The 25,264-nt window shown below is 37.3% G+C and overlaps 1 protein-coding gene and 1 long non-coding RNA gene across 6 annotated transcripts in view; one reads left to right on the top strand and one right to left on the bottom strand.

Annotated features, from left to right (window-relative positions):
• The first annotated feature begins 3,049 nt into the window (after positions 1-3,049).
• LOC120721607 lies at positions 3,050-6,190 on the top strand. 4 transcript variants are annotated; one of them, XR_005693208.1, is made up of 4 exons: positions 3,050-3,403; positions 4,102-4,167; positions 4,526-4,681; positions 5,136-6,190. It is a non-coding gene; the product is annotated as an uncharacterized LOC120721607 (long non-coding RNA). The 4 variants fall into 4 exon arrangements; XR_005693206.1 differs by having other exon boundaries at positions 3,050-4,681; positions 5,136-5,228; positions 5,523-6,190; XR_005693207.1 differs by having other exon boundaries at positions 3,050-4,167.
• Positions 6,191-7,919: 1,729 nt separating this feature from the next.
• LOC120720983 (transmembrane protein 266-like) overlaps positions 7,920-25,264 on the bottom strand; it is a 50,768-nt gene continuing 33,423 nt past the window's right edge. The window contains exons 3-9 of one of the 2 annotated variants that reach the window (XM_040010925.1): positions 24,780-24,853; positions 23,691-23,747; positions 22,157-22,295; positions 19,050-19,165; positions 18,006-18,201; positions 13,539-13,601; positions 7,920-13,452 (exon numbers count right to left, since the gene is read on the bottom strand). In XM_040010925.1, coding sequence (XP_039866859.1) covers positions 12,812-13,452; positions 13,539-13,601; positions 18,006-18,201; positions 19,050-19,165; positions 22,157-22,295; positions 23,691-23,747; positions 24,780-24,853 — 1,286 coding nt within the window. In that variant the 3' untranslated portion in view covers positions 7,920-12,811. The remainder of the gene's footprint in view (positions 13,453-13,538; positions 13,602-18,005; positions 18,202-19,049; positions 19,166-22,156; positions 22,296-23,690; positions 23,748-24,779; positions 24,854-25,264) is intronic. The other variant, XM_040010924.1, reaches the window with a different exon arrangement.

A 25,264-nucleotide genomic window follows, 5' to 3' on the forward strand; every position in this document is an offset into this window, starting at 1 on the left:
GAATATTTTTAATAATCATTTAAAATTCACTTTTAATTGAAGATTACTTTTATCTAATTTAAATACACCTGTTTATTCAAATAAAAATATACATAACTGATACATAATAACCGAGACTTCTACTATTAGTGTAACACATTTTACCCCTGCATAAGATTTTTTGACATGCTCATTTAAATATTTCCGCTAAAAAAAAATTCATTCAAACATCCAGATTCTAAGATCTGATCAAAATCTTCTGAAGTCACTGTAATTATTTCAATACATAACATTGTTTTATTGTTGTGTGTTTTTCAGTGTTATATGTCCTCAAAAATGCCTGTGCAAGAAAAAAAAAGAGCACAAAAACACTTCCTTTATGCAAGTGAGGTCGTTCTGAGAGGGTAACCATGTTGCAGATTTATAATTCATCATTCTTCAGAGTTAATGCAGTATTCACGTGATAATTAGTATTAATTTTTGATTGGTGCCTCAGGGCAGCTCTGCATTGTTGGACTGAAAAACCTGCACCATTATTACCTTATTAGTGTAACTGTCAGCCGCCTGTTTTATTTTACAAATGCACATCTTGTATTTTTCTTATCAGCTGCTCTCATCAGCACAGAGCAGGCATCTTGTTATCGCTTATCAGTGACTTTACCAACAGGATGTCACTTAAATGAGCAAAGAAATATCTTTGTTCGGACCAGTCAAAACAAGACCATCAGTTAGTGTGAGGGCCTCACCACAATGAATCATATCATGTATATACTTCTAATGTCCAGTTTTATGTTTATGTTTTACCATTAACAAATTCATTTTACTAATTGTTTATTGATTAAGTAATTTTGTTAAGTTTACTGTAGCATTGTATCTGCATTTTGTCTAGTTTTAGTACAGATGGATTCATAAGGTTTTTGGACAATAAAATGTTTTTTATTTTTTGCCTCTGTACACCATCACAATAGATTTTAGATCGATGTGCAACTGAAATGCAGTCTTTCAGCTTTAATTCGAGGTTTTTTGCTCTTAATTTGGTCTTCAGTAACTGAAAAGGATGAAACACATTCTTTGTTGGGGCTGAAATCAGGTGGCCAATTTAGACTGTGACCATTTGCAGCATCTAATCGAATCTGAGTGCTGTACTCTTCAGAATAAATGGTACTTCTATCATTATCACTTCTATCAGTAGTCACATCATCTGTTTAACAATACTGGCGCGGTTCCACTACATGCTGATGCCTCCACCATGTTCTGATCACAAGCTGTTTCTCTCTTTCTCCATGCTTTTCTCTTGTTGTAAACACTTTGTATGTTTTAATTTGTAAAGTGCTGTCTTGATTGTAGACTTTGACCATGATATACCTGCTGCCTGACTGTGTGTTTGACTTGGTTAGATGTTGTGAACTTGTTGTTCTTCACTATGTTTAGTTGTCGGGTTTTTTGGTGTAGCTGAGCTGGCCGGCACATTCGTTCTTTTTAAGAATGTTGATTCATTTTCTTTTTTTATTTCTCTGATGGGTTTATTTTGGTCTTTGGCTCTCATATTGAGAGTTCCAGTGAAAAGCAGCCACACTTGGAATCAACGTCACATCTTCTATCTGCTTCTATTGTCATGAAATAACAAGTTAACAGCTGGCTATAAAGCTGAAATTCTGCACTCTTAAATTTACAAAAATTGGGAAATTGTCCAAAAATTTATGGACCAAACTGAAATGAGTTTTGGAGTGGTGGTAGAAAGTAAGTCGTTTTTATTGTGATCTCCATATGTTTATTTTTTTACCACACTCACACTGTGATGGGGGCTTTGAAATAGACATTTTTCTATTTTTTTTTTCCTAACAAAAAAAGAGAGAAATGAATCATGATTTTTCGCCCATTTAAGACAACTCATTATGTCTGAATGTTGAGTGTGTCCAAGCTTTAGTCAGTTGCTCTAGTCTGCTTACAGACCAGCTGATAATCTTAGCTGTGTCAGGATTTCCCGGTTTTGTAAAGCACTCATGTCCTTACACCTGAGGGGAGCTTTTCTGTGTGAAGGAAGAGGTTTCAGCATCACTTTGGGGTATTTTATTAACAGGACAGCAGGTGCAAGATTCCCTGACCTGCTGCCTCCACCAGCTGTGTGAGTGTGTGTGTGTGCACATGGCGTGTGTGGGAGAGTGCGTGTATGTTTATGAGCATGGCGAAACTAAATGGCAGACAGCCAGAGCTCTGGGAAAACTGACTGACCCGGCAAAACTACTGGTGACTCTGGTGAACCAAAAACCTGCCGACTGCTGCCTCAGTCATTTTTTCTCCTGAAAAAGCTGTTTGTTTCCAGTTGGATACTGAAGGCAAAGGGTCTGCTTTTCTGGGGGCTTTTTTTTTTGTTTGTTTTTTTCTCAAGTGAAAAAAGGCCCTCTAGATTGACAGCGCCTTTCATACTGTATTATCCGGCCTGGCTTTTAACTCCAGGAGAACTGTGTTCACAAATTGATGCTCTGCTCCTCTGGGGCTGTAGCTGAAACATTAAATTGTACTAAAATATTCATATGTGAGTGCATTTAGCTGAGAGCAATTGATGTGCGACTCCCCAGAGGCCAGATGGAAATGCTGCAGGGCCCCAGCACGCGCTGGCAGACACCCTGAGCTCTAGTCGGGACAGTGATTGTGATTTAGCTGAGGCTACAAAGTAAGGCCAAATTAAAGGCTACTGAAGTCAGGATGTCAGTGACTGCACTAGTGTCCAGAGATACAGCAAAATATCGAGTCACTCATGCGCAGTTGAAAAATTAAAGACTATCTAGACTTTTAAGGCAAGCAAAATCATTAAGAAAACAACTGAATGATTTATTGGGGAATTACTTTTCTACTCATTCTGAACAAATAAGTAATTAGTACAAAAATGAAAGATCGGGTCAATCTGATAGAAACCCTGCTTCTTGTTCTGAAACATTTTAAGGAGAGAATAGAATTTATTTTTATTTTTTGAATTTTTAGTTGACCTTCTGTACACTGAGTGTAATTTGCATGTTATTTTAACCCATATTTGTACCTACAGTATTATTATTACATATTCATATTGTACACTCAAAAAAATGAATGAGGTGGATTGTTCAGTGTATATTAATTATTTATTTTCATTTTACTTAAAATATATGTTTTTGTTAAGTTAACATATGTTTTTCTAATCAAGTCTACGTAATTGTGTCTATTATTCAACGTACATAATACTAATGTGTTACTTGATGGCATAACATTTAAGTTAAGTCAATTAGGATCGATATACCTTGTATATCCACAAGGTGGCAGTAATGCAAAAACAGTTGTAATGAAACCGCGAAGAACAAGAAGGTTTCACGGCTTGGGCCTGCTCATGCGCAAGACTTCAAATTTAATTGAAAAACGCTGTTTTGGCGCCAAGTTGCTGTTTCTTTGAGAGGTAAGACCCCTTTTTTCTTTGACTATGTTGTGTAGTATCTACATGTTGAGCATGGTTATATTTTGCGTTTGTCTTACAAGACATGTTATATCGTTTGCGTGCGCTTGTTCTACATTAGTTTTACTGGGTCCTGGACATGCTTATTTTGTAGACTGTGTAAGAAACATTTTTATTGTTTTTTGTTTTATTAAGGGATTAGCTACAGGGATTCATGGGGTTATTTTTTCAAGGGGTTATTTTTCCATTTGCTTTCTTGGGATTCCTTTTCTGTAATCCGAGAGTCGGAAATATCGAATAGGATAGCAAGGATAGCATAAAGTGACATTTAAAATCCAAAAAGTCAAGGGCGAAAGCCACTGTGACACCATTGTTATGCTCTATCAGTAATCGGTATTATGTAAAAATGGTCTGTAAATACAGCATGTTTCCTAGCGGAGTTATGCATATCAACATAGTTATAAATTACAGTTTGTGAAAGTACACACTTAAATTTTTAAATAAAATTATTCAAGACATATGAGTGGACAGACAATGGAGGTCGACAGACCTGGTGATAATTGCTTCTATAGAAAGTTAGCACATGGCAGTGTCAATCTCTTGCTTTTCTTCTGAGTAGTATTTTATTAAGTTGTAATTCAAACAATAATTTGCTTCTTGAAATTAATAATGAATTTCTTGTTTTACTTTATAAATTTCAGATCCTGCCTTTACCTGCTCCCTCCTATACTGATGTGGTGTATGTGGTACTGCTGAGCTTGTATGTGGTATGTGAACTGTTATACTTTTAAAAACAAAACTGTTTTATAAGTTAAGTTTTCTTCAGTGACCCATCCCATGCCCCTGTTATTTCTTCTCCAGATCTGAACCATTGTAAAGGTTGCAGTTCAAGGGCCTGAGGCATGAAATTATTTTCAGATCAGCTGTGATCAATATTTTTTGGAACTTGATAAATAACAATAAAAGCTGTAATGGCTCCTTTAGCATTTTGTGTAAATGTTTGTGTTAAAATTATAGCTTTAATGAGGTCTTTCTACATTAGTTTTAGTTATAAAGTATGTATATGTGTACATATAGTATGTATATTTACAGTACAGTATGTTGTGTTTGTTGACATGTTTTCAGGTGGAAGCAGAATTTGTGAGGATTACTACTGCTCCACTTGTTCCAAGGCTTTTTGCACAACTTGACCAATACACTGACCAGCTCATAAAAGTCTTCAAGAAAAAAGGAGGCGTTGCAGGGAAGAAAATTAGACAAACTTTGGCCCCTGCCACACAGGTGAGTTATTCTGTTGGTAGCAAAATATTATGGCTAATAAGATCATTTTCAAGTTTAAACAGCTAGTGTATGGTAGCTGCACAGTGCACTTACATTTATATTAAGCAAGACAAAGTTTGGTACTCAAAACGTTGGAAAACTTAAATTACCTAAACATATATGTAAAATCTGATCCCTCGATTTAGGTTAAACCAGAAGTGAATGTTTTTATGTTATGTTTTGAATGCAAAAAAGATGATGTATTAGTTTGTCTATACCTCCATTATGGACATATATAATGTGGTGGAAACCCTGCCCAACAGGTTAACTATTCATGTCCATGTGATGATTAGTTGGTCTTGTGTTCATGTCTATATGTGCAGTGGATATGTCATTCATTTTACGTATAATGTGAGTTTGTGTCATCCTAAAGTATTTCTGTTTTCTCTTCCTGTATCTCTGCCACTCTCTACAGAAGGAAACTATTGAAAAGGGGAGGGAGTGTGTCCTCAGGGCACTACCTTTTTACCTGAATGAAAACCCAAGCATCCTCTTCAAAGAATAATTGGTTGGTAATTTTAGTTTAGTTTTTTATCTGTATTAAACCAAATTTTGAATAACTAATGTTGTTGCATGTTGTAATGTTGTTGTTGTAATTTGCATGGAACCTGTTTAAATGTTTTGGGAAATCTTCTTGTATACCCAAACTATTTATATTCATCGTTGAATCTGTAGTCTAAAATAGTGGCGCACTGGGGTGCATGTTCCTAATATTGTGTTTACTTCATTAAAGGGTAGCTTTGGCCCTTTTTCTTTCTTTTTTTAAAACTGGATGCCATTTTTCTATGTTTTTGTGTCTAAGCTACAGCTGTTCAGAGGGAGCTGGAACAAATTACCCTTGCTCTCTTTACCATCAGAAGAGCTGATGCCAGCACTCCTCCAGCCGATGTGGGTATAACCATCTAGTGTGTCCTGCATGACCTGGAAGACCTGGCCTCTGCATGTGCACTCTTAATGGGTGGGATATATGCACTGAATCTCAGTTAACCTCGAGACTGAAAGCTTTCTTTGAAGTACTTCAGAAGCTCTTCCTTCATCTGTACGTCAGCAGACTCTTGACCAAGATACAGATGCTCAAGAATAAACTGAATGAATAAGCCAACCCTTAATTTGGATGATGAATGTTCTGTCAGATGGACAGAAGTTTTTCGGAGGCTGAATGGGAATAAAATGGTAATTTGTAAATGACAGATAAAGGGAAAATTACATTTAAGAGAAATTTAGAACATTTTGAAAAGTTTGTAAACTACTACAATTTGAGAGATTTTACTCTTGTGGGGGGGGCTAGTAAGAGACCATCAAAAGTATTGAGATTTAAAGGATTTAATTGAGAGATGATACTGCACCAGAAATGTTGAAGGGTGGTGTGTATATTAGCGTTCAAGGCATATTGTTATGAGGTGGAAATATGTTCATATTCAGTTTGTGTTACATTGTGTGCATTGTAAAGGTAATTGCAATACATACTAAGAATAAGGGTAAGTTAGGAATGCAGGATGAATGTATATTTTGCGGACTTTTAAAGACGAACAATTGTTTCCATGTTAAAATGTTTACAACTGAAGTTTTTTGCCCAAACACTAGTAAAATAAATGTTGACAGTGGCAAGTGTTAAATGGTTACTGCTGTGCTGTTGCAAAAAAACTGAACGCTGACAAGCTGTTTTATTGTTAGACCATAATGTTGGCATGTTTTGTTAAAGTTTTATTTGGGATGGTGATGTAATTTTCTTTGATTGCTAATATCAGTGGACTGATTATTATTATTATTATTACTATTATTATTGTTATTATTATTATTATCATTATTATCATTACATTATTTTTTTTTAAATTGTGGCTGTTGAGGTGGACACTTCACTTTGCATTGTTAAAGGAAAGCACTTCATTGGCGTTGTGTTACTGGACTGACCCTAAGCAATCATTGCAAATAGCAACTTTGCTATTCATTTTAGACACTAAAAGAAAAAACACTCCACAGACCTTACTAGCATCACATGTGCATAACTCAAGTGTCATCTTATCAATGTGTTATGTGATCTTCAATGGTTGTTTTCTTTTCTTCTATTTCTGGCAGATACAGACATTTAATTTAAAGTCTTGATGTTGCATCTGTCTACATACTGTTAATTACTAACCCTAATGAGCTGTTGTGTTTTATTTTGGACTGGGTTTACACAAATGCTCACTGAATGTGTTGGCAATAAAAGAAATTTAAAAAAATAAGTTGGATGTACTTAATTCATTTGTGTGGAACCTGTTGACAAAATAGATTTATGTAAAACTAATTAATAAAGCACAAGGTGGCTGAAAATATAATATTTGAATTAATCTAACTTAAATTTAACATTTTACTGCCACAAATAAGAAATGTGTTGAAGTAACTAATCTAAACTATCTAACCTGTAAATATATCATCTATGTTCATACAACATAACTTGATTTAGTTAGTCTTAAATATGTCTTGTTAATCTTAAGTAGTTTTTTTTAAATTAGATGAACTAAAGATTTTTGCTTTAAACTAACATAATTCAATTTCGTGGAACCTGTTGACAAAATAATTTTAATTAAAGTCAACGTTTCATTTTTTTGAGTGTAGGAAACACAGTATAGGCTTTGCAGTTGACAAAACTCGTGTTTTTTATTCATTTTATAAAGTTTGCAGTTAACATTTTCACTGAGTGTGCTCACATCTCCTAAAACCATGTGTGTAAATGTGTGTTTAGACTGATTGTGCATTTGTTGCAAAAGTAGAATGCTGAATATGTAAATGTACTTCAACAGGATTTTAAAAAAATATGTTAACTGCAGAAAAACCATTTTCCAAAAGTTTTCCTTTAAAAAATGTTTGTTAATTTATTCTTTATGTATCTAGTCAAGCATAGCTGTCTTCTTACATGCTGGATTGCTGAATACATTTAGATGTTCAGTATTTTATTGAGGTTCTTGGAGCACAAGCTGATGTTCCTTATCCCAAAGGGCTAAGTGAGTAGTGCCCTCGTGATTTTCACATGATAGTGTACAACTTCTTTTGATTACGTTAACATATGAAGGAGCAATGCACAACATTTTGTTGTTTTGTTGGTTGTTTTTTTTTCGAAAATAAGTGAAAAAAAGCCAAAGAATTTTACTAATTTTACAAAATTTGTAAAGTTTACAAAAAAATTACAAAAACTTTGCAAAATTAGACTCAGATAAACGTAGTTTCTGACTTTATTTATTTTCATACTTTACTACAAACAGGTTTAATAATTGATATTATTCCTCCAGAGAACTGAAGTGATTGAGCTTAGTCACTCACAGGGTCTTGTTTCGAGTTCTCTTTTTTTCTGCTGTTGACCCACTTTTACCGAAAGAAGCAAAGGAAGAATCTGAGGGGAGGGTACCACAAGAAACTGTTTTATGTAAATGCAGAGAAAAAAAATCTTCTGTAGCCATGACAACAGTCTCCCGAGTGGATTTTTTCCACCAGGCAAACCTCTGGATCCTGTGCACTTAAGAAGTATGTTTCAAAAAGAAAACCTGAGAAGCTTTTTAAAGAATGATTTATAATTTATTTGTATTTTTCTCCTACATCAGAGCCTCTTGAAGGAGTGTCCTGTGTGAGATGTGTTCTCAATCTGTCAGGCCACAGCAGCTGTGTTCCCCACATCTATTTGTTCTCAATGAGCTTTACTCTATTTAATATATATCCAGCTGTTCTGTGTCACAGGGCCGTATTCAAAATCTCTTACATGCACTTTATAAAAAGTCACATTGACAAGCAAGAGCTCTTTGGAGTTGCATCAGTAAGGTCCCTCGGAAGAACACTTTTTTTTCCTGTATACCTGTTGGTTTTAATGGTGTAAACATTCTTCATATTCCAGTTCATTTTACATCACAGTCAGTGCTCCAGTGGTGCACATGTTCTAAATGGCAGACTAACGCTTTTTAAACATAACTGCAATTAATTTGAGCCTTTATAAGAAGTCATGAAATGTAACCTATTTTTAACTTTTTTGTTATAAAGCAGGCAGCACACGGCAGGATTCCCTGCTCTTGCATCACCACCAACAAACCCCGTTTTAGTCAAGTGCACTGTTAGATGCTGGTAACTAGGGTGTCAAAAAAAGTAAGAAGGCAGAAGTAAAAAAAGAAAAAAGAAATGTGTCTGTAGAGAAATACTGTACAAATTATGAATAAAGATCAATGACAAGATTCTCCAGAAGTTAAGCCAAAATTTTCAGACATCCCTGTGGCTCAGTGTAGGTTATAAAACCTATATCCTTATTTAATACTATGAAGTTTGATTTGTTTTTAAGTAAGCTAAGCTTGAATGATAACTTTATTAGTACGCTAAAGTTTAGCCATAGATAAGAACACAACCAGTCCAGATTATTTTAGATTTCATGTGAACGACCAGTTATTAGTTATTATTATTATTACTTATCTCAAAAGATTTATTTTAACCCAAATTTTACAGTGAACATAGAGCAAGCATACCTCAAGAATCCGCAACAGTCCAGAATAAGATTCAGCCCAATTTCCATCATATTTTGGATTTACTTTGCTTCGCTGTCCTTCTGAAGTCATAAACACTGACATTATTGACCTTTAAAATGAATGCAAATACCTTGATAACTAACAGTTGCTTTAAAACTTTAAGCAACTGTGTTGCCTAGCAAATATCTAATACGGAGTCAGTTTTTGTCTAAAGATTCTAGTAACTCTTTAAGGTCTTTACCTGTTAAAAGTTCAGCAGGATGTTCACAATGTGTACAATACATGCCTAAATGAACTGAGCTGCTCCCATGTGATTGGCTGATGTGATCATGCACTTCATACTCTGATCATGGTAGAACCAGGATGACAAAGACACCTTAAGTTAGACATTATTAAAAAAGATATATTCTGCTACAAAGTACGCTCTTTTTGTTGTATAGCAGCTTTCTTTTAGCTAAAGATACATTAGCTAATAAAATAGTAATAAAGCTGTTTTTTGATTTTCTAAAACAAATAGCTTATCTTTTCCACAATGACTTTCAAACTTTCAGAGGTGGGGTCCTCTTGATCTCAAGGGTCCACAGATAATTCCATTAATACACATGAAAATCTGCAGTGACTGTTCAAAGTTCTTGGTCTATCATTTACAGAATTTGTTTAGTTATTATTTTAGTTTATATTTTAGTAATAGGAGCTTTAATGTTACTATAGATTAGGAATTTGCATATTAAAGGAAAGAAGAAACACAGATATATGCTCCTTAGTCTTACAGTACCAAAGGGCTCGATAATGCAAATCTAATCCATTGGTTTTCCTTTGTTAACGAGAATGAAAACAATGATCATGTAATGTTAATGCAGCTAAAGGGACTCCCTCTGTGCCATTATTAAAACATTTCAATTATTAAGTGTCTAATGGTCACTCTAAATTTACCTCCTGTGAGTGTGACAAGACCTACCCAGTGGTTTCATTGGAGAGATCCCAAAAGCAATTTACTTCTTAGGATGTCTTCTGAAAGTGATGGGACACTTACAGACAGTCTAATTAACTAGGTAAATGTACTTTCTCACGGATGCCTATACTAATACTTTAGTTTCATCACTGGACAGTGCTGTTCAGGGTTGAGTTGGAAATTGAACCATATGAGTTATCGCTTCTTTTACATGGCTGGTTGAGCTGGAAGGAGTTTAGGTTAGAGGCAGAGTACCTCCACTTGAGACATTAACACAAAGGCAGCTGTATCAGATAGAGGCCAAACCAGGGTTTGGCACCCATATTCAACTGGATTCCTTTGTGTGTGTCAGGAGCCAAGCGGATCATTATTTATTTACTTGTTCCATGGCATGCGATAGGCATTGTTGTTTTTGTGAAGTAGACTGATGTGATGAGTCTGGTAATGTCTAATAAGTTGCAGATTCAGGTTATCACATTACATGTCAGCTGTTAAAAAAAAACACAGTTGGCTGCTGAAGCTTTTTTTTTTCTTACTAAGCTCAATTCATGCCATTTTTTTCTCAAGTGACAATGCTTGAATTGTGCAGCTCTGTATTGTTTATTGTTTAAGTACAATGTATCCATGATTATTTAATGTGTGAGTCTTATTTAAGAAATTGAAACAGTTAAGGCTACATGGAGCAACTATTGCAAAATAGTTTTTTTTAAATATATATATGAACTTAAGAAATGTATAAAGTAACTTCTTTGTTACTTATAGTTACAGTTATAGTTACTTATAGCTACATATAGCTTTCAAATAGTTCGATAGTTTATCTTCTGAATTAATGATTCCAGCTTTAAGACAATAAAGTTATTCTATTTATTTCTAAATTTCACATTTTGAATGCGCCCTACTCACTACATCGACACTTATTTGGTCTAAGATGAACACTTTTCTACCATCTATGTCCATAAGACTGGTCTGTGGTTTGTTACTCTGTATTCTTTGCTCTTCAAAAAGAGAGAAAGATCGAGATTTCTTAGAAATTAAAACTGATATTAACCTTATTATCTTATTATTGTAATAATATATTGTAATGTGTAATAGATAGATACGGTCCCATTTATGAATTAATTAAAAAAGAATAGTAATACCAATCCTCAAAGTCCGTTTTGCAAATTAAATACTGAACTCTGAAAACTTGTGTCGATAGCGTAACTACAACCATAATCGTTATTAACAATTAAAACATTCTCTGGATACTTGTAAACATTTGACAAGCAACAAAATGTAACAGCAGTTTATCTTCTGAATTAATGATACGGGAGGGTAATTAGGGGGGATGTCTCCTCTCACGACACACTTACAGTGACTTCACCAATTAGTGGTTGTTGTGACAGGTCCAATGTTAATAACCTTAAATAATTTAAATTTTTCAAAATCATATGCAAATAAGAAGATGACGCTAATGAAACAACGTGACAGTGGCGTGTGCAGCAAGAAGCGTGTGAAAAGAACATCTTTGATAAGAGTAATCACACGGTTCAATTATGTTTTATCCTGGTGAAGTATCTTTGGTACACCTTTAAATCATTTAACATCATAAATTCACAAGAGTCAGTGATCTAAGAGCAGTTAAAGAAATACTATCTTTTATTTTTTGCTATTTTCATTCAATTGACAACACCTTCATTTGGCAATGACTTCCTCCATATGAAGTTTACAAAAGTGTCTGTAAACATTAAAGTGCAAAGAATTTGCTCACCGTTTATGGCACATTTCTTTTAAAGGTTCATGCTACAAGCACTCCAGTCTAGTTCCATGTGAAGAGCTCAGTCAGTTACCGTTTCATTTCAACCACACAAATATACCCTACTAACAACTTCTGAAAACAAAACTGCTATTTAATAAATTTTGATGATGGTCCATGGTCTTTAAATCAAACAGGTGACAAAAAGGCAAAGGTAGAAAATTGGCTTTTCAATAGTTTAGCCAGTCTTACAGTATTTACCCTGTGGCTGTTTAAACAAAGAACAGCATAATTAATGTTTAAACTTGAAAATAAAACTGAAAAGAAACAAAACAACAACAAAAAGCAATAGAAAACACTCCTTTTACTGCTTGAAATTCTCAAGAGCAGTGTCTAAGATGGCAACACTGCTCAGCATTTATGTTTTTGTTCAGTATAGGCTTGAATGGCCCTTTGCTGGTTTTAATTCACGTAAAGTTCAGTGCATTTAGGACCTATTCAAAGTGAGAATTCCTGATGAAGAATGTGTCCAAAAACACATTAGATGCCCCTTTGATAGGGTGGTATTGTCTTTGTTGTGCTATATCTGGGGTTTTTTGGATTTCAAAAATCTATTAAGGAGAAACAGGGGAGGTTAGACAGGATGCCAAAGGGCCTAAAAATGATCATTTTTAATTTCTACTAATGACAGCTGAAAACAACAACTCAAGGAGCATCGCTGTTAGCTAGAAGCTAAGGCTTGAGCTTGCTCTGAATTGGCTAAGTCTCGATTTACTCAGTAACAGATGAATCCAATTTTCAAATCTTGTGTGGTCCCTCTCATGAGGTTTGATCTGTCACAAAAGTTCAGATATATGCCAAATGGGATGGCAGTAAAAAATAAAAAGAGTAAAAGCTTCTGTTCCTGTGTAAATAACGCTTGCTTATGTATCAGACATATGCCCTAGAGGTGAGTCAGCTGGTCCCAGTAGCCGGTACTTCTCCTCCAGTGACGGCTCAGTGCTGCTGCCCTGCAGGTGGATCAGTGGCTTGGTCTGCAACAGCACACAACCCCTTCCCCGGCCCCGTCTCTCCTCTTGGTTCCTGCGATTGAAAATGTTTATTCTGTTGTCCAATTCAGGGCTGGCATTTTCTGAGCCAGTCGGACTGGGAAGCTTGAGGTTGACAGGGTCTACTACTAGGCCCTTTTGAGCAAGGCAGGAGTCCTCAGAGAGGGAGGAGAGTAGCTCCTGCACCACCATGCTGGGGTCCTTGCAGGGGTCCTGGCCTGAGAAGGAAGGGGGGCAGCAGCGATGGGAGCTGTAGCTCAGACCGAAGTCCTGAGCTGCGCTGCTGCTGCAGTCTGTCATTGATGAACCCGGAGTATGGCTACTCAGGCTGTGGGGGCGGGCTGTGAGGCTGCCACTGGACCGTGATATGCTGGTGGAGGCATCACTTACAGCGCTGCCCACCCGCTCCATAGCAAGCATAGGATTTGACTGGATGACGTTTGTACTGGTGGGTAGGTGAACGTCAATGGCTGCTGTCGTGATGACCCGCGCACCTAAGCCAGAAGCCCCAGCATCTTGACAGACACGTGTTTAGAAAAAGTATATGCAGATAAAGACATCCATACAAATATGGCTTTTTTTATTTGCTACTGTCACTTACCGCTGCTTGCTTCACTGTAATATTGGCTGATGTAGTTGTTCATGTCATCACGTACAACTGGATCTGAGTTAAAAATAAAGAATAAAACAATGACAGTTATTTTTGTTTCAGCTGATTTCTAAACTAAAATACTGAAACATGCATGAATATTTTTTTCAGAATCAATTTTTCTGGTTGCATTCTTACTTCCACTCATCCATACTTTTTAACCATCCTCTTTAGCTGTTTCTTTGGCTTGCTGTGCAACAGGAGATTCACATCATGGATGGTTAACTATGTGATGCTGTCATATCCCTATGGAAAAACATTTCCGAGAAATGTTTCCAACACCTTATTAAATCTATGTCACAAACAGGCGAATGAAATGCCAGTGAATGTATATCACAACTACAGCATGTGCATGTGTGTCTGCAAACCTCTGCATAGCACTAAACCAACCAATTGGATGCTGGGGCATGGACACGTCCAGTATATGTTAGGGCAAGTATATATAATCTATTTGCTAAAAGATGCCAGGCCCAGTTTTTCTTGCCTGTCATACAGTGTTTTGTATCCTCTCCTGTATAGTTGACATGATAACTAAACAAACTAAACAAATCTAATTACTGTTGTTACTAACAGTACTGTAAACACTTTTTAACTATTATGAATATAAAATGGAATCAAAAGTATAATTATCTTACAGTAGTGTGAGATTAGGATTAAATATACTTTAACGGACACATCCTAATAATCATGTGTAAGTCACTGGGTTTGGATTACACACCTATTTGTCCAAACCTTGGTCCATGTCAATGTTCATAGTGCAAACTAGTCCAAATGGAAAATATCTTGTATGTTTACAACAGAATATTGACAGAGATGACTTCTGCCCCAGGCCACAGGTGCTTTATAGACAAGTGGCCTGGATCACGCACTGCTACATTTGTGCATTAGCCAAACCTTAGTGTACTAGGAATAAACTGGGACAGAGACAGGGTGGGGTTGGTTTCAGGGATTAGAGAAATGGGGGAGAGTGAGAGAGTCTAGGAGCTCTTTGTTCAGGCTCTGAGCCCTCCAGTCTAGCCTGCCTCAGTGTGCATGGTGAATAACTGTGATCTGCTGTGCTCTTCTGTTCGCTTGATTGGTCTTAAGCTCACTGTCCGCTGGCTGAGTGCGAACCCAGAGTACCCTGAGTGCTAGCCCCTGTCCCGCGGGACATGCTGCAGACTCTGATGGGTAATTTCATTTATTTTTCAGTCTAAAATATTAATCCCTGAGCCACCCCTGGAGAGGAAGCATTGCACTCACTAAAACAAGGCTGAGACAATCACTCCACAATTAATAACACATGAGTCTTAAGAAAAAAGAATGGGCAGTCCAGCATACATAAAGACTCTCCTCTTCTTTCTGTGACAGTCAAGTTACCAAGTCGTCATCTCTGTGGAAAAGGAGAGGTGACATGCCGAGGTTCTTTTAGTTCAAACTACAACTATAAAATTATTTTAGCACACCAAGCAATAAACCACAGGTGAAATAGTTGGGACAGATCCTGGGAAACAGAACAATTATGGAAACTAATGGTGACATATAAAAATTAAAGATAACTTTAGATTTGGAACATATGACTTTTGATTTTATAACACAATGTTTCTGAAGAGTTAGTGTCCAACACCTGTCTATAGAGACCTTTTAGCCACGCTAACTAAAAGTGTCATTAGAGGGACAGCTTAGGTTGATTGCATTAAAGACAAAGTCAGAGAGGTAAGGCTAAATAAAGCGTATATAACAGACAAAGGACGGCGAAGATCAGTCGAAGACCACTGAGAAGATTCAAGGATGCAGTGAGGGAGAACATCCAGAGGGTTGGTGTGACAGAAGAGGAAAGACTGAGATGGAAGCAGATGAGCTGCTCCGGTGACCCCTAATCAGAACACCCGAAAGAAGTACAAGAAGAATTTAAAAGTGTCCGTCTGTCATCTGGACTCAACAACAGAATATCTGATATTTTGTGCATTTTTTGTGCTCAAAATTCTTTAGAGACATTAGTGGTCTCTATAAAATGGATACCAGTACATTAGGTGATTCCATGAGTTTTTATCTAATGTCATCACTGATATCAATTTGTTTGTAATGCTCGCCAGCCTCTTATTGTAACCTTATGGTAACCCTGGGAGGCAAAAACTGAATTGGTGATACATTGTAACGTTATAAGTTCTTGACTTAAGAAAAGTTGAGTAAAGGTTTTTCCAGCATGTGTGTCATTTTGTTCCCATTTCCACCCATTTTCAGTTTTTTTTGCAATACTCAATTCGACCACAAGATGCCCACCTATCCTGTGATAGGAAAAAATATGCATTCATGCATTTCATCCTGAAATTAAGGCAGGTCTTTATAAGGAAGGACATGTAGTGAATGAAACTGCATTAGACTTATTCTTTGAATGTTTGTCTTTCAGTCTCGGTTTGGTTAAGATTAGGTAACAAAATTGGGTTTGAAATAGAAAGACCTGTGCTCTTTTAGTGTAATATCTAACTTAAGCATTTCTTTTAATAGTCACAATAGGGTTTTTAAAAAATGCTCACTACAATCAAGAATGTTGATCCACCTTTTGTTTTACAGTTTCTGTCCTATTGCAGCATTGAGAGTACATGTAGGTGTCAAAATCATCACACTCCTGATATATAGCTTATTCTTGCCTTTTATGAGCGCTTGGAGGTTTAATGGCTCTCCATGTGGAGGGTGAGAAGCCAGCTGAAACATTGTGTGTAAAACAAATAAGCTTGAATTGAGTTCACCTGACTTGACTTGAGCTTTGTGGTCTAAGTGCTCATCCCAGTGACCATGTTTCTGTAAAAAGCCCCACTTGTTTCTGTGAGCCAGATTTCCCACTATGCCCTCGGGGTAATATTGTGGCCACCATGGAGCCTCTTGGTGCCCTATTGTGGTTTGCAGGTGAAGGGGAACAGATGTTGACAGGAGCCGACTCCCTACTAACAAGGCCCAATGCACAGAGCACTCTGTACCTGAAACAGCCCAGTCAGTTTGGGATTGCTCCGCTGGCCTTGCCATGAGGGGGGCAGTAAGAGAGATAGTTGGGGCATGACAGAAGCCCATGCAACCTGACGTAGTGTCAGTGAACATACTTGTTTTCTCCAGGATTCACCAGATGCTAAAAGCTTTTTTGCCCCCGCATTGATCCCAGAGCGCCTGCGGTCAGATGGGTATTGCATGTGAGCATGGAAGGGCTAAGAGCTTGGCCTCAAAGATGCTCCAGGGGTACTGCTCCAGATTAAGTGTACACTGCTCTGGCATTCAGTTCACCTGATGCTACCGTGTAACAGACTTTTTGTTCCACATAATTATGTACATACTTTATGTTGCACCTCTCTTCTGGTTTGTTACACTGTTTCCTCAAACAAAATTTGCACCTGGTAGGGTATATAACCAATCAATCAATCCATCCATCCATGCATGTCCAGTTCAGAGTCTAAGTATGGATGAGAATCAAGAACCGGTTTTTGTAGAGAACTGGTTCCCAGCAGTCCAATTTCTTGGAATCGTTAGTCTGCCTGCCTATTGATCCCACTTATCGGTTCTTGCATTCTCGCAACGATCAGCTGATTTCAGTTCGTAGTCAGAGATGAAAAATATTGGAGCAGTCTACAGCATGGATATGGACATTACTTTTAATTTTATTGCACAAAAGTATGAGAGAATGACGGTAAAGTGGAGACTGCTCCAGGACAAAAACAACTGCATCATACTGTTAACACAACTTCAGTTCTTCACAAGCGCAGCATGCTAACTCTAAGCTAGCCAAGAACCCAGAGTGATTTTAAAGCTTGGTGAGTGCTAAAGGTTTATATTGTTAATTGATAATTATAAGACAATGAGTTTCAGGTCATTTTACAGAATAAGATGAAAGTGACATTAACGTAAGTCTTTCTCTTGGGTGTAATTAAGTAACATACTGCACAACTTTAAGAGGAGTGTTCTTTATAATATGCATAACAATTTTTTTTACTTTATTTTACTTTATTTTACTTTTTTCGAGTAATGACCCCCAAAACTGATCAAAACAAAGAGGGAAAATACCTCCAGCATGCACAAACATTTGACTACACAGCATGGAATGTTCACCAGTCTGTTGCAGGGCAGATGGAGATACAACCATTGACACTAGCATTCATACCTAAAGCCAATTTAGAAGTCCCAATTATCCTAATATACATATCTTTGGACTGTTGGAAGAAGCCAGAGCCATGCTGGCATGGGGAGAACAAGGTCCACACAAAAATTCACCAGCCAGCCTGTGATTTCAGATCTTTTTGCTATGAAGCAACAGTGCTAACCACTGTGCTATTTTTTTGAAGTTACAGATTTTAGTCTTTGATTCAGTCATTTTCAGTTTTTTAATTTATCTTTTATAACCAATTCAAACACCCTTCAGTTGATACAAGCTCAGTTTTAAAAGCTATACTATACCTGAAGTGACATGTGGCTCCCTGGGGTTTCTCTGACCACCCTCATCGTCAGACTCCCCAGGAGGCAAACCTTCCACAACCTGAAAATTCCTGCCCTGTTTGTCCCAAACATGGTGGATCTGCATGGCTGCTTCACGCTCTGCTGCAAGGTCCAGGTCCTGCTGGGCCAGATGTGCCCTCAGTTGCCTGATCTCAAACTTAAGAATAAATATGAAGAGGAAAAACACAAATAAATATGGAAAGTCACAGGGGGTTGTAGAAAAGGGTGAGCAAGTAGTTTGAGAAAGTGCAGGAACGTGAAAATTGAAGCCCGATAAAAAATTTGGAGAACAGCAAAACGAGACAAAAACAAAATAGAAGAAAGGGAAGAGAGAGGACAGGGAAGGATGAGGTGGTGCAGGAATAAGAGAAAAAAACAGGAAAAGAAAGCATGTTTCTGGAATACATTTAAATTCGGTACACAAAAGTAGAAACAAGCAAACATTTTTTTTATACAGATACTGTGATACCTGGTTATAAATAGTGAAATACTGTCTCCTTTTTTTAAAGAACTAGAATTTGGTAACTGTCTTCATCATAATTGTGGGAGTGTCAGAGTGTGTTTCCATTTTCTTCCGCTAATCCGAATCAGGTAAGCAGGAAACATGTTTGTGATGTTTTGCTGCCCTCTTCTGGTGAAAGATCAACTTACAGTCGCTTATGTGACCAAGAACAACGTGTATCCTTAATCAGTCCTTTAGTGCAGTAAAGAGTTTAAAAAGGACAGCTACATCCATGGCGTCTAAAGTTAAAATAAATGTTCTTCATTGCAATACAATGCAGTACGACTACATGCGCTATTAGCCAACAGAAATTATTGTGCCTGCATCCAAGGTGCTTTTAAAGCTCTATTCTTGTCAGTTAATGTCCTTCGAGTTTTACACTGGCACTACTACAGAAAATGAGACCATCAAAGTTTTGTACTGTAAAGTCGCCATTAGAAAACCTTTCCACATCAATTAAAAGTAAGTAATGCAAAGTAAATCTCAGATGTGTTGGTACTCACAGCCTGCTCCTGACAAATCTGAGTGAGACGCTCCAGCTGCTCCTCTCTCACAGCCTTGGTCTTCTCACACTGCTGGATCTCCAGTTCCATTTCAACTTTGACTTGTAACACATACGCTAAAATTGGAGAGAAGGGTGAGAACGAGAATGGGCTTAAAATATTTGTAATGTATAAAGAGGCATTAAGACTTACTAACAAAAGTGTCACAGGTAACAGAGCTGGTTCAGATAGTTAAGGCAATTTACATCAAGCACATCAAGGTCAGAGGGCAGAGATATTTCTTGACCCTGTGTCATTTGTTCCTAAGAACTCTGTCATCACACACACAACCTTTATTAGTGCAATTAGTAACACTATACTGAATACTAAAGAATGAAACTAGATGCAAAAGATTTTGATCTGACTTAATGAATCATAAAGTGTAAGTACATTCTCAGCCCATATTTAGTGCAAACATGTCACTGGACCTTTACAAAAACAGCACCTTAAAGTGAAGACACAACTCCATTGTGGTCCTGGAAACCACTTTAGATGTGAGGGTCTTCAAAGAACACCAGAAAACACAGGTATTTTGGCCTGACATTCAGACACTTGTGGTTAATGTCTTGCATCAATCTACCCTTCTCCAGCTTATCCTGAGCAGAACAGTGAGCAGTAATTAGAAAATTAATCAAGCATATATTGTAAAAATGTCACAGACATGAATACTCAGTCTGTTTGCATGCTGATATCACTTAATGTGATAAAAACAGAAATGTGAAGCTTTAAGATTCTTTAAATAAATGCCGCTATTGTGGCATGTGTGGTATGTTTCAATGTTTTTCTGATAGAATTTTCTGAATGTGTACTTTTGCATGGCCAGCAGACGATCATCTTCTACTTCATCTTCATCTAATAAGAGTTTATTGCTGGAGTGTTGCTAGAATACTTTATTTGACCTTTAATAACTCTTGCTTTTCTGTCAGTCAGTAACAGCTCTTCCTATAATTTGTATTTTATTTATACATGACACACTTTGTGGAGTAGGACATGAAGGAACCTAAAAAAAGAATGGTGAGAATAATTGTGGACTGCTGCTGTCAACACAGTTGGAAGACAATCAGTCTTTTACACCTTTTTTTGTCACATTTGTAAGTCTGCCACATGATATCACACATGCTAATGCTGCGTATCCTGCAATGAGTGGCATAAACTTGTCAAATATAATCATTAATTCTATGGGTCCTAGTCACAAGGACACACTAGGATTTTTCTGAACATGCTGAGATGACAATGAAACTAGGCCTTCTGCTACAGAGAGTAGCTGAGCAAAGCACACAGCCATCGCCACATGCTCCTTGTATCTATTTATAGTAATGTTGCGCACGCGCACACACATCAAGCAGGAGAAGACATTAGATGGGGTCAGTTCAGTCAGAAATCAAACCAGCATGAAAAGCTCAATCAGAGCTTCAATTATTTAGCTACACAATGCAATACATTTGTGTGGCACTGTGCATTTACAAGCTTAGCAGGGTTGGTTATGTGATTATAGTGTCTGTGCGTGCATGTGTGTGCCACAGCTGTGGTGACAGTTTCTGCCAGCACTTGCACAACAGTGTAATTCACACCACAATTAATCCAACAACTTCTCAGAGTCCAGTGTTGGTGGTGGTTTGATTGCCCTGGCCTCTTTCCCAGTGTCCCAGGCACTGAACCTAAAGGCAGGCCAGTGCCTTGCATGGAATTGGTGAATGCTTGAAAAATAAACACATTTTCTAGAATTTTCTAGACTGTATGTCAGGTTACATGATGTAGAATAAGTGCATTTTAACACAATCAGTGCATGAAAACATCCACAATCCTCACAGATTCCTTGCTGCACTTTCTCCACTCACATGTTTCACAGATCCCTTGTGTATTGAAGCCATAAAATCAACTCTCTCTCCAATCTGCTACACCCAAAAGTTACGTTTCTTTTTTTTAATTACATTTCATTATATATTATGTACACACTATATACATATGCTTTGCTCAAGGTGTTGCATAATAGCTTGTTGGATTTGTATTTTACAGACGTTTATCTGTACTACAAATTTTCGTATCAGAGGTCAATGCAGAAAATCAAAAACATCTTATTAGGCATTTATAATAAAGTATAGATAATTCATATTCAGTGATTTAGACCAACCTCTAGCTTACTTTCAGCATGAAAAAATAGCAACTTAAACTTCCTGGTTCATTGTTAAGCAGTGTTCAAGCGCTGGTGAGTCAAACTGATAATGATGGAGATTTTTTTGTGTTTTTTGGTTGTTTTGTTTCTAGAGAACTAATTTCAAAGTTTGAGAGATTAACATTACCTGATGATCATGACAAATTGTGGTGAAATTCACTCTTGCACAAACTTTGCCACTTTATATCTCAAACTCTTTTTTCCAAAGATTTGATGACTGTCATGTGATAACTGAGCCAGTCCTTTAACTTTATATTTTTGGGGTTGAGTTCACTTTTTTCCCTAGTAGTTTGAGGTGCGGCAGGAAAATCACATGTTCCCTCCCTAGAAATCACGTGAGCAGCTGCACGTTAATGTTAACAAAAAAAAAGAAATAGAGTGTGTGGGTGTGTGTTTCCCTAAACTCTGTATTAAAGCTTTGTAGAAAACAACAGACACATATTTACATTAAAATACTGGACGTGGACGAACTGTACACTGAATTCCTATGTGCTCTGCATGCACCTCATCCTGTATGCATTCAGAGATCCGTCATGAGGGTGACCTCTGAGCGGATATCGAACCAGTCTATATTAGCATAGGAGAAAACAACCACTATATTCATTATGGCTTCTGTGAATCTACTTAGCTAGACGCTTGCAATCAATACAAGTTAGAGTAGCAGAGTGGCAGCAATTTACTCTGAGGAATGATCAATAGCTGTATTGTTCTGAATCGCAAATAATTTGTATAATCATGGAAAGAATGGGGTCACTTAGCTGCATCTGTGTGACCCTTTTGAAAAAAAAAAGAAGAAGAAGACCACTGGCATGCTGTGTGAATTTTATGTGTCATTTTCAAATTTCTGGAAATTGAGTCTGGATTTTGATGGAAAAAGAGTTTTTGTCTGCCTTACCATCAATGATCCTCTTGACCCTCCAAATGCGTAGTGTGATGATGAGGCTGATGGCGTCCCAGGGGCTGCTGGGCCCATTGGCCACTGTGGATGCCACCATTGGGGCCAGGGACAGCACAATAACTGCACCATCAAACACCTTTTTGGGACAAAAGCAAACACAGAATTAAAACAAGTTCAGCGTACGAGCCATAACTCCATTCCATTAACCCTCAACCCCTGACCCCAGGTCTATGGTCTTGATTTAGCGAGACTCAAATATAATACTTATATGTGGGTTTTATTCATGGATGTATGTAGTTTTTTGCTTCAGAGGAATATTTTAACATTTTGGTAAAGTCCTTATTTACCTAATTGAATTCTATCTGAGGCTCAGTTGACATGAACAGATGCGATCACAAACAAAAATAAAAATACCATGCCTTAAAGCGACCTCTTACGACTCTCGACTACTTTTAGATCGCTCCCCGTAAGTCACTTCTAACTACTTTCAGTGCACTTGCATTTTCACCATGGACCTCAACAAACAAACAGAAAGGAAACTGTGGCTCCAACAAACTACCTTCAGTGTAATGTGCAGATTTCAATGAAAAAAGTCCCAGCCCAGCCAAAAATGTGCACTTCTTTTTCTTCAAAATTAATGGAATTGTGCCCCATGAAATCCTCCTCCAGTGTCATACAGCCAACATTAAGTTCAGTAAGATCGCAATAAAGGGCACCCAATTTTTTGGGACACACCAACACAATCATTGTATATCACCCACTTTATTCACTAAAACCAACTCCCTGTGACTCCTTTTTTTCCCAAAAACTTAAATTGAGTTAAAGGTTATCGATTTTAATGCAGGAATACCAGCAGCTGCAAACACACAACAGCAAATAACTGGAATAGGGCATCCAGTGAGAGATTAGTAATAGCAAAGGATGCTATATTTTGATCTGTCGCAAATGACGCATTGCTCCACAAGAAGATTGCATTAAAGAGAATAACCACAGGCTATCTTTTTTCCTTTTTTAATGTATTTAATTTAACGTTCTGATCGTACTTCTCATCTGGCTACCAGAAACTGGCTGACACAGCTTAGCACTACTGGTGAAAACAGATAGCAGGCTGTGGCCCTGTCAAAAGGTTCAAAAGTTGTCACATAAGCATGAGTCAGTGCTGCTAACAACCTTTTTATATCTCATTTATTTTTGTATGGTTGGTATAGTTTTCTTACCTTGGGCACAACCAGCTATTTTCAAATGTTTCCAGTGTTTCTGTTAACCTCCAGCTAGTGAGTTTTTAGCATGTAGAAATGTCATGTTTACCTTGATGTTATTATTTATACAATCTTTCCATCAACCTTCATCAAGAAGGTCAATAAGTGTGTTTAAGTGGGAGAGGTCAGTATGGTCATACCATGCAAGAACAGGAGGCTAAATTAAAAATAATAAAAATAGAAAACATTAAAAATAAATCTTCAGATTAAACTGATTTAAACATAATATACTAAAATCTGACATGAAGATTTGCCGGTATAGCAGTACTAACCTCAACTTTGTTTTCTATGTAGTCCCAGATCCCAAGAACAACAATTCTGAAGACAGTCTGAGGCACACAGAGAGATAAAGAGATATTTTGAAATGAATAATTGAGGCAGCATGCTGATAGATGTGAAAGACTCCTTTGTTATGTTTACATCCAAAAATTGCTAATTTTCAAATATATGGGAAAGAAAGTATTTTCTTCTTAATAGAAATCTGTTATTGCATAATTATTTCTGTTGATGGAAATATGGTGTGAAATTTGTGAAAACACATACACACGAATCAAATTCTACTTATGCTCTGGAAAATGTGGCTGGCTGCAGTACACTGTTAAGCAGGGACATTGATTTACACTCTAATTAGCTAGAGGTGGTCCTGCTAATCCATCATCTGGAGCACATGTTAGACAATAATGCTGGTATCAGGTGAGACGAGCAGCTGCTCCACCCACATGTAAGAATTATGCTTTCTGATTGGTGCAGGGGGACTGGTTGGTGCACCTCTTCTTCTGTGATCCCAGTGGGTGCCCTGTGTGCATGGATCACATCACTGTAACCCCATCCCCACTGCTCTGTAAGCTCAGCTTTAATTATTGCTCATGCTGGCTCACCGGTAATTAAAGTTTGGGTTAGGGCATTGGGGCTGAGGCTGTCAGGGTAATTGGTTTGCACTGGAGTGGAGGCCTCTAGGCCATATTCTCCTCTTTATGTTATTTTCATAATCACAAAGTAATGAAAAGACATTACTTTATCAAACAATGGCTTAAATTTAATTCTGATTCTGCTTCCAGGTAGCATTTTTAAGCTATAGCTTAATCAAGACTAGACAATATTGGAATATAAATGGTAGCAACTACCTACTCTAGTTCCCTTAGGTTTGAACCTGGTTTGCAGATATGGAGGTGTTACATAGTTTAGCTGGTTTAATTTAATTGCAAATCAACAAGAAAAGTGAGATTTTAGTGAATCTTTGCAATTGAAACGTTCTGTGATTATTACATTGGCCCAAGAGCAAAGATTTCGGAAAGTAAAAGAGATTATGTTAATGATGGAACCAAAATGTGACGTAGTTGAGAATAATATACAGATCTTACCTCTGAGAAGAAGAGTGACAGAATGATAAGGCTGATCCAGTGGATAATGCTGGCAAATTGGAACGCATTGGAAACTATTTAGAGAGGAAACAGAATAAATGTTTATTTGCACTGTCCTTAAGGTGCACAGTGTAAGAAAACTAATTGGTGTAATCATGTCCATCCATTAACTCACTGTGCTACCAGCATACCCACTTCCTATACTACTAATATGTTTCTGCACTCTCTTGCCCAATCCCATGTTATTGCCCATCTGCTATTTCTCTTGTGGGGCAGGTAGTGGACTTGAGAACTAGATTACAATAGATCTAAAGTGACTAGAGTCCTGCAGTCCCCACAGCGAGACTCGAGTATCAACAGAGCTGGACGCTGGCCAGTAATCGATGAGGATGGCTGCCTGCTGCCACTGACAAGAATCTTGGTTCATTATCACCTCTATCCATCACTCTCCATCATAACCATTTATTGTCCAGCTCCACAAGTTG

Source organism: Simochromis diagramma, unplaced genomic scaffold (assembly GCF_900408965.1).
Source record: "Simochromis diagramma unplaced genomic scaffold, fSimDia1.1 OVJJ01000603.1, whole genome shotgun sequence".
Taxonomy (NCBI): domain Eukaryota; kingdom Metazoa; phylum Chordata; class Actinopteri; order Cichliformes; family Cichlidae; genus Simochromis; species Simochromis diagramma.